Here is a 19512-nt window from a genome sequence, read left to right as displayed (position 1 = left end):
GCTTGGTTTATTGGTTTGTTGATTGTCTGGACTTAAGAAAGTGATGAAGAAAACTGAGCTTGAAAATTAAGTTCTAAAGGCTAGGTATTTTAAAAATAAAAAATATATATTTTATATGACTCTAAAAGTCATAGGCATTTTTTTTCAGAGAGAAAGAAGGAAGGAAACAACATTTTTTAAAAGTACCTACCATGGGCCAGGCATTATAAAATGAAATAGTTTAAAAGCTGGTTGTTTGTTTGATATGTACTAGCATTCTCCTACAGACATCCTACTTTTGCCTTCAAGTGCCTAGGCATATCTGGGAGTATAATCATCATCATCATCATCATCACATATCTTTACAGTGGAACCCTACAAAACTCCAAATATGATTTTGTCTAAGAGTTCCAGTATTTGGGGATTTTCCCAAGGCTCCATTGTTCATAGAGTAAACAGATGACTCATCTCTATAATAAATCTGTAAATGGTTCCTGACCTAATGAATTTGTTAACTGTCCTCCCCAGGACCCACGTTTATTTAGATCTCAGAAAGTGCTTACTGTGTTGAGCTCAGTGTTAGTGGAGGCTGACAACAACAAAGCCATGAGCCTGGTCTGAGATGTGGCTGATATCTAGACTAGAGCTGAGACTCCATATTGCATGAATAGGAGTGACTCTCCCTTTGGGGAATGCAATGACTTGCTCAGCAGTGGATTCATGAACAGTGCTGGGAAAATCGTCACTTGTCTGAGTTGTTGAGAGCTGTTGACATGGCAATGTGGCACTGCTCAATGTCTTTCCAAACCCTCTTTTGCTCTCCCTGCCTTCAAAATCCTACTGGAAACTCACCTTCATGGAGCCTGCTCAGCTTAACTTCACTGGCCTTCAGTCATCCTGGGATATCCTCAGCCTCTTTAAGCCACGGTATAGTACTTAGTTGTACAAATTCTACTGTGTATGTGAAATCTGGTTTACCTGAGTTGGGCTTGTCCTGTTTTCCCTATTAGACTGTAGGCTCCCTGAAGCCAGAGAACATGCCTTCTTTCTCTTGATGATATAGAAAGAGATTCTGACTGAGTTCCTGAATCTAGGAATAAACCACCCACCTCAGACTCTGCTGTGTATCCCAGAGGGAGCTTATGGGTTCTTTACAAACAGAAGGGAGACAGTAACTTGGAGCTGAAAGATTACCTGACTTCCAGGCAGGGGATCCAAGGTTGTATTTCCAGCTGCAGCATTTTCGATGTGAGACCAGAGATAAATTACCTAACCATTCGGAGTTGGAATTTCCTCATTGATAAAATGGAGATAACAGTCTGTGTTTCTGTGTGATTTACCTCCTAGGATCACTGGGAGGAAAGCTCTTAGCACATCTTAAAAGTACTGCATAAATGGATGTTGTTAAATGTGAATTGTTTTAACTGCTACCATGGTTTAGAACTGAAGAGGCAAATCTAGGCTATGAAACAAACTTCTCTCCTTCCCTCCCAGAATGCAATGTTGATTACTGTAATATTGTACTAAATTGTATCTCCAAAGCTGAGCCATTTTCTAGTTGACCTATAAAGAATTGACATCCTTCATGGGACATGGCAACTATGAAGTGGCTCTCTTTGGCTATGACCAACTTGGTGAATATTCAATTCAAAAGGACATGTGGATTAAGAAGTGAGACCATCAGACCAAGTTTCATTTAGGCAACAGATATTTGCATTTGCCCTGTGAGAGGTATTTTGCTAGGCTGTGGGCCATACAAACATATTTAACTCGTAGTCCCTGCTCAATCGTTAGCTGGGGGAGCTAAGACCTGGACGCAAAGGCAGCATGTGCTAAGTGACAAACATAAGGCAGCAACATCAAGGGCTGTATGATTTTGGAAGAATGAGAAATCACTTCAGTCAGTCTTAGATTAAAAGTTGGAAGAGACCTTAGAGGTCACTGAGTCAAAAATAAAAGGAATGGAGAATAAAAAAAAAATAGAAGTGACTGAGTCCAATCCTCTCCTTTTATGGACGAGGAAACGGTCCCAGAGAGAGTAAGTGATTTGTCCTAGGTCACATAGGTAAGTAGTAGAGCTTGGATTTGAATACAACTTCATTGACTCCAAATATATTTTCTCCCTCAATCAAAACATGAGCTAAATTCAGAATCTGTTCAGGAAGTTCTTTATTAAGATGAAGGATCAGGACACGCACATACAGGAAATGGAAAACATGGAGAAAGCAGGACATACATTAATGAAAAAGACAAGTAGCTCTAAAGAAGCACAGGAACTATGGTACAGAATGAGTTCTAGAAATGTTTCAGGGGACATGAGGTTATGGGACCGCCTGAGCTGAGCATAAATTGCCCAGAGAAGAGGATGAATTTTGATTCTCAGTGCTATTTTGTCATATAATCATTAATGAAAATATATAAGGAATAACTAGTAGCAGGTAGAAAGCTAGGGGTAATCACCTAGGCTAGGTAGGAATGGTCAAACTCTAAACCTTGCTACATACTCATTATTTCATAGATGAAAAAAGTGAGGTCCAGAGAGATGGGGAAAAAATATGCCTAAAGTAACAAATAGGAAGGCAATTGGAGGGTCAAGATTAGAACCCAGGACTCCTGACTGCCCATGGAGTGCCTTTCTACTTTGTCTTAATAGCAGCACAACAGGAAATGCCTGATTCCCTTAAGTTGATGAAACCTTTTCCAAACCAGGTACCTTTTCTCTTGACCTTTCTAATGACCGAATAACAATAATAGGTAACATTTATATAGCTTTAAGTTTGTTGAGTTTGCTTCACATGTTACTTCATTTGATTAGGGGAGGGGAGTGTTATTATCTTTGGTATTTTCTAGATGAAGAAACTGGAGAAATCATAGGGTTGTTGGGAGACTCAAATGGGGCGGCATGCAAAGCAGCCTTCCAAACTTTAAAGCTATAGAAATAGTATAAGGACATCAGAAAGGATGAGAAAAATAGCTGGATTAAGTGACTAATTTCAGGGTCACACAGTGTGTCAGAGGCAAGAATCAAACTTGGGCCTTCCAAATGGGAAGTCCTCACTTGTGTGGACTTCTGCACTGAGCTGCCAGTGGGGTGTTGTTTGTATGACAGTTATGGTGGATTTGTTATTGCACTCCTTCCCCTACTGGTCTGGAAGCTCCGGGGGGCCAGGGACTGTGACTTGTCCAAACTATATGCCTGTCCTCAGTGCCTCATTATGTTTAATACATCTTTGCTGAATTGCTATGCCAGAAGAACTGCAGAGACAGTGCTGTTGAAGAAGATATATGACTCTTTCCTGAATTCCAAAACCTGATTAGTACGGAAGGGGTCAGAGGTGACTCAGACACTTATCCCTTCCAATTGCCTGACACAGAAGGAGTTCTCCCGGTCCTGCTCATTCTCACTCAGTCAGTAATTCCATCCTTCACAAAAGATTTCTTCCTTGAGGCTGTTATTTTTTCCCTGTGAAGGTGGCATTTCCCACCTCGGGCAACTTAGGGTATTTAAAAGTAGTCATCCCAATGGCAACTCTGACTTCTCTGGGGACACAGGTAGGAAAACCAAGAAATTCACCAAGTCATCCCCAAGTTGGAAAACGGGGGAGGGAAGGGTGTAGATGGAAGACACCAGGAGGTTTCCTTGACAACTCGAGGGCCGGCCTCGTTCCAAGAGGACCCATAAGCATCTTTCTCCTGGTCTGTTTGTGTCTCTCACTTTCCCCAGCCGTGGGTACCCTGCCCCCTGCAGGAAGGATTTTTTGGTACTTTTTTTATTTTTTTTTTGCTAGGGACTTTTCTTGCCTGTTTGCTGAAACCAGACACCTGGCTCGGTGGAGCCTAGTGGAGTCCCCATGCAGCAGCTATTTAAAAGGACAAGGGCAGCTTTTACAATCCCCCCACCTCGACAGGCCAGCCCCCCTGACCCCTCCTCTAGCGGAGACTTCAAAAGGCTCAGGTCTAGCTCCGAGCCCCCTCCCGACTCCCACAGCACCTATGAGCCGCCAACCAGGAGCGAGAGCTGCCGGCCAGGATCCCAGGGAAGGATTAGCCGGTGAACTTGGGGTCTCCTTGTCTCTCCCTCTCTTGGAGGCTGGAGAAAGTCTAGGCCAATGACCCGGGAAGTCTCCCACGTCGTCCAACTCTCTGGTCGCCGAATTACGTTGTGATTTTTACTCAACCCCTCTCCAAAAAGAAATTCTACGCCCCCCCTCCACCCCCTTCCCATCAAAAAGACCCGAGCCGATTTTCCCTTAGCTGCCGGGACCAATGAATACAAATGAATTTAGGGGCCGGAAGGAGAGACTGCTCAACCTCTCGCCTTCGCTTGAAGTAAGTAGCAAGTGAATGGATTAGGGGGCCCGGTGAAGAAGAGGTTTGCCGGGCCGGGAGGCGGGGCGGTTGTAGGATAACCGAGGGAACTCGGGTGTGGAAGAGGCCGGCTCTCTGAGCTCCCGGCACGTGTAGAGTTTGGGGGTGTGTGCTTGTACCTGTGTTATTGCTTTCGGTCCCAAACCTCGGGCGTTCCTTTGTCTTGCTTCAACCACGTCTTATCTTCCGTCAGGAGTGGGTGACCTGGTACCGGGCAAACGGCGATTAGGTCTAGAGGGCCAGAGATTGCAAGGTTTGGGGGGCGGGACGGATAACCAGGGTGGTGATAATAAGAAGGTGGGGAGGAGATAGGGTCCCTTGGAAAGCTAGCTCCTGGCCCCTCTTTGGTCAGATTCTATAAAGTATTCAGAGGAGGCAGAGACCAAGATGGGAGCCTCGGGGAATATCAGACTCGGGTACCTACCAAAGAGGAAAGGATGGGTACGAAAGCATAAGACTCCACCTATCCCGGCTCCCCAGCAGTCTGACTGCCAGTCTCTCCTGAAGACAGAGGGAACACGAGAAATGAAACAATAAAATGTTAACATAAAAGGGACCTTAGAGAATCCATGTTTTTACATTTGGGAGAACAGACCGTGAGAGGCTAAGTGACATACCTAAGGTCACACAACGCGTTCCTGTTAGATTCTGAACTGTCTCTGTCTCTGTCTGTCTGTCTCTCTTTCTCTCTCTCTCCTTCTGTTGGGGAAGAGTCTTGGACTCCAGGAGTCTCATATCCTCCTGGAAGCTTTGGATGAGGGGGTGTGCATATGTTGGAGGGAAAGGAGAGAAGGGAGGAGCAAGCAGGGAACCTCTATACAAATCGGAATGATGAGGGTGTGAAGCTGGATCTCGGGCCCCAGTAACAACTCGCTGGCTGAGAACACCTTTTCGCTCCCTCAAGGAGGCTGGCTCCTTTCCTCTACCGGAGGGAGGCACTGGAAGGAAGGAAGGAAGGAAGGAAGGAAGGAAGGAAGGAAGGAAGGAAGGAAGGAAGGAAGGAAGGAAGGAAGGAAGGAAGGAAGGAAGGAAGGAAGGAAGGAAGGAAGGAAGGAAGGAAGGAAGGAAGGAAGGAAGGAAAGAAGGAAAGAAGGAAGGAAGGAAGGAAAGAAGGAAAGAAGGAAGGAAGGAAGGGGTCCTGGGGTTCTTGGGGTTAGGGTTGAGAGTGTCTCGCCTCTCTCTAGTCGGAGGGGGGCAGCAAAGAGAGGGATTCGGAACGAGGAGGGGGGGGAGCGCCTTTAAATCATTTTCAATTTCCCCAAATCCTTCCTTTTCCTCTCCTCCCCAAGTCCAGAGGAGAGTTTCTGGAGGGAACATTTGGTACAACAGAGCAAGGTTTAACCACCCTCCTAAGTAAAATATCCTGTCTCCGGCTTGGCCTTCCCTGCCATCAGGGACTGGCATTAAAAAAACAGGGACACCAAGCTCCGGTAGAGAAGATTTTTTCGGGGTGTGGGGGTAGAGAGGAGTCCCCGGAGTTCTTGCAACCATGTTCCTGGCTCTCTTGCCTGCCGGTGCAATGCAGGGCTTTCTGCCCTTTGCCCCAGAGGGAGCGGAGATCTGCTGCGAGAGAGTTCCATGGTGGGACTGAGGCAGCAGCCGCGAAGAGGACTGGAACCCCAGGAGTCCGGGCTCGGGGAGGCGCCTCATTGAGCTCCGGGCTGCCGCCTCAGTGTGCGGCCAGGCGAACTGGTGGGTGCCGTAGTCGGGGAGCGCGCCGTCGGGGCGCTGCGTGCTGGGCTCCCCATGGATCGCGCTGAGAATTCTTTGCCCCCCGGGAGAGAATGAAGTAGGAACCCGAAATGGAGCCGGAATCAGCCCCGGTCTCCAGAGTAAGAGCTGCTGCGTCCAGGGGGTGAGTAAAAACTCCCAACTCTTACCAGTGGAGGAAGAAAAGAGGAGGAAGGGGCTAGGGAACGGTGGAAAGCCTCATTCCCTTTGCCTCTGAAATCTGGGAGAGCTGGGCTTATTGGGGATTCTCCTCTGCCTTTGGCTACACGAACTCAAAAACATCAGTGGCGGGGGATTCCGGGGTCCTTTTTTTCTGCATTGGGGGATGCTCTGGGGCAGGGGGAAGGCTGGAACTCCCAGCTTCCTGCCCCGGTGTCGGGTCCCGCCTCGGGAGAGGGAAGGGGAGGGCCGAAGCTTCGGCAGACAGCCTGTAAAGTTTTCTTGAAAAGCTAGCAAAGCAGGGTGCTTTAGGGTCTCTGCGCGGCCCCCGCCTCCTGCCGAAGGAGGGAAGAGACATCCGGGAGGAGGATGGAAGAAGCATCCTTCTTATCCCCTTTGTGTCTAACTTTGGACTTCTCAGCCCTCCACGAAAAATCTGGTTCCTGTCCCCCTTCCTTTCCTTCTCCCGGGCTATGCCACTAGTCCAATGGGATTCGATAAGAAGCAGGCAACTAAGGGTTAACGAACCCTGCGTTCGTCCTGGGCCGAAAGATTTACAGACGCTCCCTTCCGAGGCTGGACTCCTTCGGGCGGTTTGCAAGTTTTGAGCTCAATTTTCTTTCCTCTTCCCAGCCTAGGGGTACTGGGGGCTCCGGAAGCCAAGCAGGGAGGGAAGCTGGAGATCTGCTGTGCTGGCCCTGGGCCCCTTGTTCCTGAGGACCCCGGGTGGGAGGGAACAGCTTGGAGCCGTATATGCCCCTAGTCTGGTGGAAATCTTTCAGGATGGGCTCGCCTAGTTGGGGGGTGTGTCTGAATTGTCTGCGTATGCCTTAGCGGCCCCCCCCTCCCCCTTCTCCCCCTCCCAACACACTGATTTTAACTTTCCCCTTGTCCAGCTGGGAACTCTTGTCTTCACCATCTGTGCTTGAGAGCTCACCAACTCTAACTATGAGATTAGTTCCATTACAAACCTTCCTTTTAGGGGCTTATCCCTTTAGGCTGGTCCCACAGCTGTGTGCGTTTGCATGCCCCTTTTGTGCCCAGAGCCAGTGCCAGAGGTTACCACCGATGGCCTCCTCTCTGCCTTCCTTTTTGTGAAAGACAGCTAGGCATTGGCAGCACCAGTGCTGGCAGATTTGCTCCCATTCTACCTTTCCCAGAACCTGGAAGGACTAGTGCTGACAGCTACTCTTCCTTCTTTGGCCTCCTCACTCACTAGAACTGGATTACTGAAGAATAGAACTCCTTAGGATCCTCCCCTAGGTGCTCCAGTCACCTCTTTCTTCCCTTTTCTCCTAGCTGGAGTCATGTCTTTGCCAAACTGCAATTTAGAAATTAATTTCTAGTGTCCTCCCTTGGAATCTGGTGCTAAAATGTGACAGGGATTAGTTTAGGATAGGCACCCCTCTGTTGGGGCTGGGACCTTACTATACTTAACTAAATTTCAGGCTGAAGGAGCAGGAGGCCTGACTGTACTGGAGAAGCAGATGGTGGGATTCAATGGAAAGAGCCCCAGAATGGAAGTCAGGAAACTTGTTAATCCAACTGGGAAGCCTGAACAGGATAGTTTCCATGTGGGGAAGCATTTAGTGTGGTCTACAGCTCTAAGGAGCTTCTTTTCACCTGTACATGCAGCTAGCACATAAAATCTAAAATGCCTGTCAATGTTTATGCAGAATCTTATGTTGAAAAGGGGGAAAGGGAAATAGGTGAGCCCCTTGTGGCCGCAAAGCAGAATACCTTCCAGATTTGGTTAGCGCCCGGTGTCTTTTGATGTACGCCTATGGACATGCTTGGGTTTTGCCACTTAGCCTCTTGAGGTAAAGAGAACAGGGAAAGGATTTGACATTATTGAATGCTTAAAGTCAAATCATCTTCATCTTTGATAGTTATTTATGGAATGGGAGAGAAAGAACTATGTTCTAGTCCCAAAGAGACCATTTTACCTTTCCAGGCATCAATTAGTGTTTTGTTATTGTTAAAACAATGGCAAGCTTTCCTACCCCACTGGATTGTAGAATAGAATTAAAAACTGAAATGTGTAAACACTTTATAAACAAACTCAAGGGATGATTGGGGTTCTTAATAAACCCTTCTTCCTCAGCTTGACATTGGATAAGGTTGTGTAAAACCTTTTGCCTTTATTTTGCTCCTCTAGAAAAATCTGTCTAGTTCAAAGAAAGTGATAAATTTTCTGTACCACATATAGAGTTTCTCCTCTTAATCAGTTGGACAAGCGTCCTCACAAGCATTGCCCCTCCCTGTGAGTGGTACCACTGACCAACTTTACCCCAGAATTGTTATAGACTTGGCCCACCAAAGAAAACTCCAGGAAGAAGAAGCCCATAACAGAAGGCAATATAGTATAATTGAACAAATCCTGGATTTGGAATGAGAGGACCAAGTGTGAATCTCCACTCTGCTTACTTCTCTTGTGACCTGAGTGACTGAAGCAAGTCACAATCTTTTTGGGCCTTAGTTTCCACACTTGTAAAATGAAGGGTCCAGTTTTAAATCCTGTGAAACTGAAGTCTAGAGAGGAGTGAGTGCTTGGCCATAGTAGGTGATAATAAATGCTTATTAACTTAACTGAAGAGATTTGGCCAATGCCATATAATCAGTGGGTATACCTGGGACCTGAACTCAAGTCTTCTGGGCTGAGCTTTCCAGCTGGAGAGCTCTATTGGATTGGCTCAGCTTCTGATTCATTCCACTATTCTTCTGACTTCCCACTCCACTTCCCTTAGTGTTTGGAAGTCATAGATGAGCACTAAGAGGAAAAACAAAGGAAATTATACAGAATTTTAGAGTTGGAAGAGACCTCAGAGTCATCTAATCAAAATCACACTTGAATCCATCCTGTATTCTCCACTCGCATGGCCATCATAGATTGGATCATAGATTCTCCTATCCCTTTGTCACCTGGATTATTTTAGTGGCTTCTCGATTGATTTCTCTGCTCTCTAATCCATTCTTACAACTATCACATTTTGAAAACATAGGTCTTCCTATGTCACTTGCCTGTTCAAAAAATTCCAGTGCTTCCTTATTACCTCTAGGATAAAATGCAAACTTCTTTTGGAACTCTAGTCTACTTTTCCAGGCTTATTGCATATTGCTCTGCTTGGCCCACTCTCCATCATTCCACACAAATTTACCTATTTGCTATTCTTCATACATTCCATCTTATCTTTTGTCTCTGTGCCCTTGCTTAATCTCAGCCCCACCTACAATTCACTCTCTTTACCTCTAACTCTTAGAATGAGTTTACTTTAAAACTCATTGATTTAGGTCCTAGTGATCTTAGAAATTGCTTTTGCATATTTTTGTTCTTTTTAGATAAGCACTTGTTCCCCCTCTCAACCACAAGAATATAAACTCCCTGAGGGCAGGGACTATTTCATTTTTTGTATTTATATTTCCAATGCCTGGGGCATATGCCCTTAAAGTGTTTGTTGATTCATTAAGGTAGGAACACTTTCAGTGGTGGAAACTTCACTATCCCCTCTTTTTTTTTTTTAAACCCTTACCTTCCGTCTTGGAGTCAATACTGTGTATTGGCTCCAAGGCAGAAGAGTGGTAAGGGCTAGGCCATGGGGTTCAAGTGACTTGCCCAGGGTCACACAGCTGGGAAGGGTCTGAGGTCAAATTTGAACCTAGGACCTCCGGTCTCTAGGCCTGCCTCTCAATCCACCGAGCTACCGAGCCCACTATTCCCTCTTTGGGGCAGCTCTGGGTATAAGCTGCTTTAGATGAATGCTCATTGGTGATTTTTCAGTTGAACTAGATAACACCTGAGTGTCCTTCCAATTAGGAAGTTCTATGACCATGAAAGAAAAGCCAGAGTAGCCTTGGATTATAGTAAATGGCTACTCACAAGAAATGTCAGAACCCTCAGTTCATGATGAATTTCAAGAGGGCCCTTCAACCTGAAAATGGCAATACCTGCATATACTTCTTAGATCCCTGGTTGGAATAAAAGCTCACCTTTTATTGTGGTTTACAATTTCATAGTAGTGTTACCTTCCCAGTAACCCTATGCACCAGGTAGTGTGGTATAGCCATTCTTATTTTACAGAGAAGGAAACCCACTAAGAGAAGTGGCTTGTCCATGGTCACGCACAGCTAGAAAGTAGGCAGTGGATATTGGAGCCCAAATCTCATGAATCTAAATATAGTGCTCTTTCCTTTGTATCACACTGATTTTCTATGAGGAAGGCTCCCTACGAAGTAGCTTTGGGCTACTGTTCCTTAGAGAGCCTCTCCCCTCCCCCAACTTCCTTTCCTCCTTTCCCCTTCTTTGCCCTCCCCAATTCTCCCTTCCTCCAACCTTCTCAAGTGTCCTTGGTTGAAAGCAGTAGTTCCTCCAAGCTTTCCCAAACTCCTTCACCACCCAGAAGAGCTAAGCAAACAATCTAGAAAAAGGAAACCCTGGTAGGGAAGCTGAGTGCTAAACATTATTACTGATTGTCTAAACATGAGTGAAAAAGGAACAAAATAGTCAAGATGTCCACAAATCATGGGCCAAGAAACCAGTTTTTTCAACCAGGATAGGTGAGAAAAGTGAGTTTCAAAGCCAGTTGCCTCTGATGCTGTTATTAATGCAATGTGGAGCCAGCCTTTCTAAGTCTGGATCATCTTCCCAAAGGGGACCCCTTAGATGTCCCCAGAAACCCTGTATTTCTAGGGGAGGTAGAATGATCTAATGGTTGAGACCCAGAATGGGGACTTGGAGATAGGACTAATTCTAGCTCTGTGGCTAGCACAATAACAGTGACATGGGAAAAGTCAGCAAGTCTCACCATCTCTACTCTTTTGCAAAACAGATTTAATACAGTACTACTTCACCCAAAGGATTGCTGTCTGAGCTAGATTAAAAAAAAAAAACCCAAACAATAAAACCTTACCTTCCATCTGTAAATATAGCTAAATCCAATCTTTACACATCTTAGAATCCATACTAAGTATTGGTTCCCAGGCAGAAGCATGGTAACTAGGCAAATGGTGTTAAATGACCTGCCCAGAGTCACACAGCTAGGAAGTATCTGAGGCTACATTTTGAACCCAGGACCTCCCATTTCCAGGCCTGACTTATTTCAGTCCAGACTTGACTCTATCTATTGAGCCACACAGCTGCCCTCTTAGTTAAGATTTTAAAGTAGATTTCTGAATAACAACACTGATATTTATTATAAATTCAGATAAGGATATGTGAGATAGGTAATGTAAATATTGTCCCCCTTTTGTAGAGAAGAGCAATAGACACTTAGGAAAGTCAAGTGATCTAAGGTTATAGAGCTCATTAATGTCAAATTTATAATTAGATCCCAGGTCTTTTCACTGTACAACAAATTTATAGTATACCACACTTGCATTGTTGGGGTTGCATTGTGGGGAAACTAACTTTGATATGAAGTTGCCCTGTAACCCTAGACAAGTCATTTCTCCCTCTCTGGGCCTTTGTTTCTTCCTCTGCAAAATGAGGGGACTGGATTAGAACAGGATTCCCAATTTTTAAAATTATCTGTATTCCTTAGTTTTTAGCAAACCATCCTATATACTCTACCCTCCCACCTTATTCAGTTATGAAAGGAAATAAATTCTAACATTTACCATGCAAATGTAATTAATTTTTCATAAAGAAAATTTTATTGGCTCCATAATGGTTTTTAATATTATGAAGTTGTTAAATGTTATTATAACACAATAAAAAAAAAGCAGTGAGAACTTTGGTTCTATTTCTTGCCACCAGTAGGAGTTTGAACCTTGGTAGTGTTTTTGAAAGAGATGCCCATTTATCATGTTGAGTCTCCAGTTTCTGACTTGTTTTTTTATTTGGTTGAGAACAGGACTGAGAATCCTGAATCCTAGAGATAAATTGTTATAAATAGAGTCAAAGCTTTTTGAGCACATTGGATAAGAGATGGGATATGCTTCTCTGAGAGTACACGAAAAGTTTGTAACTTCATTCATTGGAAATCAATTTGGAGTTTCTGATTATTGCAGAGATTTTTTTTAACCTCATCTTTCATTCATCATTGTCTCCAATTTTTCCCAGCTCAATATGAAAAGAATTTCATGGGTAAGTCTCATTTATTTACCCTTCATCAATAGGAATTACTCTTGTTTCTCCCAGCTTTTTCAGGGGTGATAGAAGAATCCTTCCCTTTCCTATCATGTTCTCTCCTTCACCTTTTTCTCTCCAATCCTTGTTTTTTAAGTAGCATTACTACTTGTGTAGTATTTTAATAAGATACTGTAGTTGTTTTCCAGATAGTTTTTGTCCATCTTCTTCACACGGCTCCCTGGGGCTACTTGTATTTCCGGTTGAGAACCCTTGGACCAAATTGTCTGTAATGGATTCTTAGTGAAGCCTATGGGCTCTTATTGGAATGATGTTTTTTAAGAGCATAAAGCAAAATACGTAAAACCACAGAGGAAACCAATTCTGTTGAAATACAGTTGTCAAAATATTTTTTAAAAGCTAATCGTCCTGAAATCTCTGGTTCCTGGACCCTCAAGTTAAGAGCTTATATATCTCTTTAAGTTTCTTTCCAGCATTAAGGTTTTTTTGAGACTATAGTTAAATGTATCTGGATATGAAATTCTCACCTCAGACTTCAGCAGGCAGGAGACCTGGTTCGTTGGGCATAAGCTTTCAAGATAAGAACACCATTTCCAATTCTAACTCTGCATACCTGCAACATTCAGGTGTTTAGAAAGAAGGTGCCTTATCAGTTCTGGTCATCTTCTGACTACTCCCACTTGAAAAGTGGGAATAAGAAGTCCACTAGCCTCACAAGTAAATTCAGTACTTTAGGTGTTAGGACTGACTGTAAAGAGTTATAAGGAGGAGAATAATAGGGGCTATGAATGAAAACTGATTCTTAAACACAATGCTTCCAAGAAAACTTCAGAAACCCATCATAATATTACAAGTCTATAATTCCAATGGCTGGGAAAGCTAAGACTGGTGGGTGCTTGAGTTCAGAAATTCTCAGCTGTAGCAGGGCTAAAGTTGAGAAGGTATCCATACTGTCTGGCACCAAGACAGTGAATCCCCAGGAGGCAGCGGAGCTCTAGATTTCCTAAGGAGAAGTGAACTGGCCCAGCTAGGTTGGAAACACAGTAGATCAAAAATTCAGTGCTTATTAGAAGTGGGAAAATGGTATAGGGGATCTTGTACTTCTGACCTTGCTGGAAAAGGAAGATTTGGGAAGGAAGGAAGGAAGGAAGGAAGGAAGGAAGGAAGGAAGGAAGGAAGGAAGGAAGGAAGGAAGGAAAGAGTCAACAAAAGCTAGTTTTTAGAGACAGACTAGCAGAGAAAATACATAGTCAAACAACTTGCTCATTCTGCCCTTTTTGACAACTGAGAAATTATCCCTCTCTGTACCATGCCCATTTTGTTAGGATAACGATAATAACTATAATAGGTTTGCAAAGTGCTTTACATATGTTACGGATGGAGAGAAGCAATCCTATGGATAATCCAAAACCAGGGATGCTTTTAAAAGTTGCTTCTTTAGGACTTTGAAGTACACTATGCCTTTTGGACAACAGACTGATCTTTCTAATTCTCTTTGGCTTGAACTAATATGAAAGTAAGTTTACATTTCCTAAGAATTCACTGGCCAGTGGCTAGGGGAGACAACCCTGAAGTGTGCTTGGTTCTGGAAGACTTGGATGAAACGTTGCCAATTTGGCAATTCACAGAATGGATAAGTTACACGTGAATAATCAAGGATTAGTTCTATATAGAATAATAAATAGGTAATAAATTGGGTCTCTTTCAGAAGAGAACTCACTATGGCCTAAAGGGGAGTACTGGACTTTGGAGTCAAAAGAACCAGATTTGAGTATCTCTCATTTACTACCTTTATGACTTCTAAATCTTCTGAATCTACAGGGCACTTAACCTCTTTCATCAGTTGTCTTATCAGAGAGATTTGAACTACTTATGCCTAGCGTTATTATAAAAATCAAAATAGAGACTATATAAAATACTTTGTAAACTTTGAAGTGATCTATAAATCATTATTAATTATCTATAGGAAATCACCCTCTGACTTTGTTGTTAACTTTAAATATTGGTTCCCCCTCTATTCTTGGTCCCTGGTATATGGAGTGTTCAAAGAGGACTGGCACCTTTGGTGTAAGGATTTGCCTAGCCCTTTTCTGGGTTGCTCATCCCCCTTTGGTGTCCACCTGGCACTCAACTCTCACCTGTGGTTCCAAGAAGCTAAAGCCTGGGCAGCAGCTATGCCCCAGTAAACCAGTTGCTGGATGGGCTTAACCACTGAGCCACAAACTCATCGTTGAGCTAGGAGGATGTCCACCCCAAACATGTGAAGACTTCCCCTGGTGGAATGGGTGTATGAGATCAATTTATTCCAATGGCCATGAAGATGGCTTAAGCAAGTTCTGTGAGGCAATTAGAGCTTGGTCAGACATTGAAGATGCCATGATCATCCTCTGCATCCCGGGACATCACTAGTTGGCCTGACTTTTGTCTTGTCACTGGGTTTTGATGACTCTGGAAGAGAGAATGAGGCTGGTGACTTTGGGCAACTCTGCCTCACTTAAATCCTATTCACTTGCAAGTCAGGATATCACCCCCATAATGTAACTAATCCTGTGTGAAAATGAAGAACAAACAGCATATGGACTGGAGAAGATACTAGTCTTTAGTTAGTCAGATTTAAGAAGTTCATTGGATGATAGAATTAGATCTGGAAGAGGCCTCACAAATCATGTGGTAGAATTACCTCATTTGACAGATGAGGAAACTGAGGTCTCAGGAGCATGTAGAAGAGCAAGAATGTGAACACAAGGCCTTTGACTCAAAATCCAAGCCTTCCCCCCACTGTACTATATGGATAATGTAGCATGGAATTTAGGACCTGGAATTCAGGAGGCTCCAAAAGTTCTCATCCTTGCCCAATTTCTTTTGAAGCCCCCTTTAGCTTCAGTTTTTTTTCTCTTCAAAATATGGAGGCTGGACTTAAGGTCCTTCCCAGTACTAAAAATGATTCTAAACTGATTGGTATTTTTGCCCTGGGCTGGCAGATTCACCAGGGGAGTGTAGATGGGAGGGTGAGGTTGTGAGAAGAAGGGCTAACTCCAATATTTCCCTTCCCTACCCCCTTCTCACTCTAAACATTGCCAAGCCTTTTCCTTTGGCTGGTGGAGGGCTGGCTTGGGCTGGAAGCTAAAGACTGAGGTCTGCCGAGAAAAGTGGGACTGTAACCTGTGGGGAAGAGTGTCTCTCTGGGCTCCCCTGGTTTAGAGTTACTCAAGGGGTTCTGGGTGGGGAGCTGTCATGAAAAAATTCAGCCAGGGGAACCTGTCAGGATTACCAGCCCCATCCGTCTCTGGCCACACTTGGAGAAACTGTTCAGTTTTTCCACTAATACCGACGTTGTCTTGCCAAAGTGTTTTCCGTAGATGTTTTGGTCTTTGTCATATGGCCAAGTGTGTATAGAGTGGGCAGTGGAGACTGAGGGGTCTGGGCCAGCTGGACTTTTTCCCCAGGCTTCTGTTAGTGGCACCATCCATCAGAGGTCCCAAGCTTGGAGAAAAGGACTGGACTGACCCCAATGTGAAGCTTGTCCTCCTCCCCAGTTAGGGAATTGTATTGTTTTATGGTTCAGGATGGTGCTGAGGCAGGAACAGTAGAGTCCTTGGGCAGATGAGAGGTAGAAAGGCAACACCAGGCAATGGGAAGAACCCTGGATTCTGGTGTTAGCTCCTTTATGTATTTGAACCAATTATTTCCTTTCTCTGGACCTCAGTCTCCTCATACATCAAATGGGTCTACTAATTTCTGGTTGTGCCTCCCTCTGATGGTTTTGTGACCATCCAGTGAGGGAATGAATAAGATAGACTTGTAAGTGCAAAGTGAAACAATTTGTAAGGTTGGAAACAGAATGGCCAGAGGAGGGTTTGAGCATGGCACTTGTCCAGCTGATGCATCTGGGAAGATCCTGGTTTTGACTTTTTTCCAAGCTGCTTTAAAAAAAATTAATATTTATTTATTTTATTCATCTTTTCCCTGTCTTCCCCTCATCATAGAAGGCATCATCTGACAAAATATATAGATTATGTTCTTTGTGTTTCCACTTCTCAGTTCATTCTCTGGAGGTGACTATTCACAAGTTATTCTTTAAATATTAGATCTATAGCTGTATATAATGTTCTTTTGGTTCTATGCATTTCACTTTAAATCATATCCTATAGTTTTTTCCAAGTTTTTTTTCCTGAATTAATCTGTTAATCATCTCTTGTGGTGCAGTAGTATTCTATCATAATCATATACCACAATTTATTTAGCCATTTTCCAATTGATGGACATCCCCTCAATTTCCAGTTCTTTGCTATCACAAAGAGAACTATTATAAATATTTTGCAACTTGTAGGTTCTTTTCCTTTTTCTCCTCATCTCCTTGGAAAATAAATCCAGTAATGGTATTTCTTATCTAAGATAACTCCCTGGGCATGATTCCAAATTGCTCTCCAAAATGAATGGATCAGTTCACAGATTCACCAACAATGTATTAGTGTCCCCACTTTTCCACATAGGGGGATACCCTCTAACATTTGTCATATTGCCTTTTTGTCATTTTAGCCAATCTGATGACTATGAGATGATATCTCAGAACTATTTTGTTTTTCATTTCCCTAATCAGTAGTGATTTAGAGCATTTTTTCATTACCTAATATGGTTTGATTTCTTCATCTCAAAACTGTTCATATCTTTTGCCCGTTTATCAGTTAGGATATTACTGTTATTCCCATAAATTTGACAAAGCCCCCCCCCATACCTTATTTATTTATTTTTAAGTTTTATTTATTTTAAAATATTTTTCCATTTTTACTTGATTCATTTTCTTTCCCTCCCCCCTCCCAGAGCCGACAAGAAATTCCACTGGGTTGTACAAATGTTGTCGCTTGATACCTATTTCCATATTATTCATTTTTGCTATATAGCAATTTTTTAAGGTCTAAACCCCAAATCACATACCCATATATACATGTGATAAGTGATGTCATATGTTTTGCTTTTGCATTTTTACTCCCATAGTTCTTTCTCTCAATGTGGTTAGCATTCTTTTACATAAGTCCTTCAGGAGTGTCCTGAATTGTTGCATTGCCACTAGTAGCAGAATCCATTACATTGGATTGTTCCACGTTTCACTTTCTGTGTACAATGTTCTTCTGGTTCTGCTCATTTCATTCTGCATCAGTTCACTGAGGTTCTCCCAGTTCATATGGAAAGCTTCCAGATCATCAATCTTTACAGCATAATAGTATTCCATTACCATCAGATACCAAAATTTGTTCATCATTCCCCAATCGAGGGATACCCTCTCTTTTTCCATTTTTTTTTTGCCTCCACAAAGAGTGTGGCTATAAATATTTTTGTACAAGTCTTTTTTCCTTATTATCTCTTTGGGGTACAAACCCATCAGTGCTATGGCTGGATCAAAGGGCAGGAAGTCTTTAAAGCCCTTTAGGCATAATTCCAAATTGCCTTCCAGAATGGCTGGATTAATTAACAACTCTACCAACAATGCATTAGTGTCCTGATTTTGCCATATCTCCTCCAACATTTATTATTTTCCTTTATTGTCATATTGACCAATCTGCTAGGTGTGAGGTGGTACCTCAGTGTTGTTTTGATTTGTATTTCTCTAATTATGAGAGATTTAGAACACCTTTTTCATGTGCTTATTGATAGTTTTGATTTCTTTATCTGAAAACTGCCCATTCATGTCTCTTGACCATTCGTAAATTTGGGAATGGCTTGATTTTTTGTACAATTGACTTAGCTCCTTATAAATCTGAGAAATGAGACTTTTGTCATAGGTTTTTTAAAATAATTTTTTCCCAATTTGTTGCTTCCCTTCTAATTTTGGTTGCATTGGTTTTGTTTGTATAGAAACTTTTAAATTTAATATAATAAAAATTATTAATTTTACATTTTGTAGTGTTCTCTATCTCCTTGGCCTTAAATTCCTTCCTTTCCCATAGATCTGACAGATACAGATGACAGGTTCACCTAGTTTGTTTATGGTTTCCCTCTTTATATTTAAGTCATTTATCCGCTCTGAGTTAATCTTATAGGGTGCAAGATGTTGATCTAAGCCTAATTTCTCTCATACTGTTTTCCAATCCTCCCAGCAGTTTTTGTCAAATAGTGGCTTCTTGTCCCAAAAGCTGGGGATCTTTGGGTTTATCAAACACTATCTTGCTACTGTCATTTACTCCAAGTCTATTCTATTGATCCACCCTTCTATCTCTAAGCCAGTGCCATATGGTTTTGATGATCACTGCTTTATAGTATAGTTTGAGATTTGGTAAAGCTAGGCCTCCATCCTTCACATTTTTTCATTGTTTCCTTTGATATTCTTGATCTTTTGTTCTTCCAGATGAACTTTGTAATAATTTTTCTAATTCTATAAAAAAGTATTTTAGTAATTTAATAGGTATAGCACTGAATAAGTAAATTAATTTAGGTAGGATTGGCATTTTTATTATATTAGCTTATCCTACCCATGAGCAATTGATGTTTTTCCAATTGTTTCAGTCATGTTCATATAATTCCTGAATTTGTTTTGGCAAGTAGATTCTCAGGTATTTTATCTTGTCTAGAGTGATTTAAAATGGTGTTTCTCTTTCTAACTCTTGCTGCTGGGTTTTGTTGGAAACATATAGGAATGCTGATGATTTGTATGTGTTTATTTTGTATCCTGCAACTTTGCTAAAGTTATAGATTGTTTCTACTACACTCTGCTGTAGATAGTCTGGGAACCAGAAACCAAAAGCTCCAGGATTAGCAATGATCTAAAGACCACTGAGCCTGCATCCAGTCTGGCCCCTCTGTTTGTTGAAGGACACACTTCTAGAGAACATGAGAGGACCACATTTGTGATATTCTTTCCACCATGGTAGACAAAACAAGCTGGTTGGAGCAGCATGGTGTTTCAAGGGAGAGATAAGGCATGGCATATGCCAGGTGGGTCAAACCACTGCTACCACTTCAACCAGTACCTCCACTCAGTCTCAGGTGGACACAACCCAGGACCCTCTGTCCAAGAACTCAGGAAGAGAAGCACCCTCCACCCTAAGCTCTAGGCTCTGCTGGCAACGTGACTCCTGTTGCCATTATTGAGGGTGACAACTGTTTGCTGCCACCTCTCTCAACCACTGAGCAATTCTATCAATGGGCAGGCAAGCCCAAGAGCTCCAGGAAGTAACCATCTCCCACCCAGGACT

General features: G+C 42.9%; 2 protein-coding genes across 6 annotated transcripts in view; one reads left to right on the top strand and one right to left on the bottom strand.

Annotated features, from left to right (window-relative positions):
* Nucleotides 1-4221: 4221 nt before the first annotated feature.
* Nucleotides 4222-19512, top strand: part of COL27A1 (collagen type XXVII alpha 1 chain) — a 268951-nt gene continuing 253660 nt past the window's right edge. For 2 of the 3 annotated variants that reach the window (XM_056812391.1, XM_056812388.1), the window contains exon 1: nt 6069-6202. In XM_056812391.1, coding sequence (XP_056668369.1) covers nt 6150-6202 — 53 coding nt within the window. In that variant the 5' untranslated portion in view covers nt 6069-6149. Of the gene's footprint in view, nt 4309-6068; nt 6203-19512 lie in introns of those variants that run through there. The other variant, XM_056812389.1, reaches the window with a different exon arrangement.
* LOC130456454 (uncharacterized) lies at nt 4308-5997 on the bottom strand. 3 transcript variants are annotated; one of them, XM_056812394.1, is made up of 3 exons: nt 4965-5997; nt 4772-4848; nt 4308-4551 (listed from the first exon to the last, which is right to left on the bottom strand). In XM_056812394.1, the coding sequence occupies exons 1-2, from the start codon at nt 5995-5997 to the stop codon at nt 4811-4813; spliced, it is 1071 nt and encodes a 356-aa protein (XP_056668372.1). In that variant the 3' UTR covers nt 4308-4551; nt 4772-4810. The 3 variants fall into 3 exon arrangements, 2 of the variants coding, with proteins under 2 accessions (XP_056668372.1, XP_056668371.1); XR_008915327.1 differs by having other exon boundaries at nt 4772-5997; XM_056812393.1 differs by having other exon boundaries at nt 4308-4848.

This window comes from Monodelphis domestica, chromosome 1 (assembly GCF_027887165.1).
Source record: "Monodelphis domestica isolate mMonDom1 chromosome 1, mMonDom1.pri, whole genome shotgun sequence".
In the NCBI taxonomy this organism is placed as follows: Eukaryota; Metazoa; Chordata; class Mammalia; order Didelphimorphia; family Didelphidae; genus Monodelphis; species Monodelphis domestica.
This window is presented reverse-complemented; position numbering and strand designations above follow the sequence as displayed.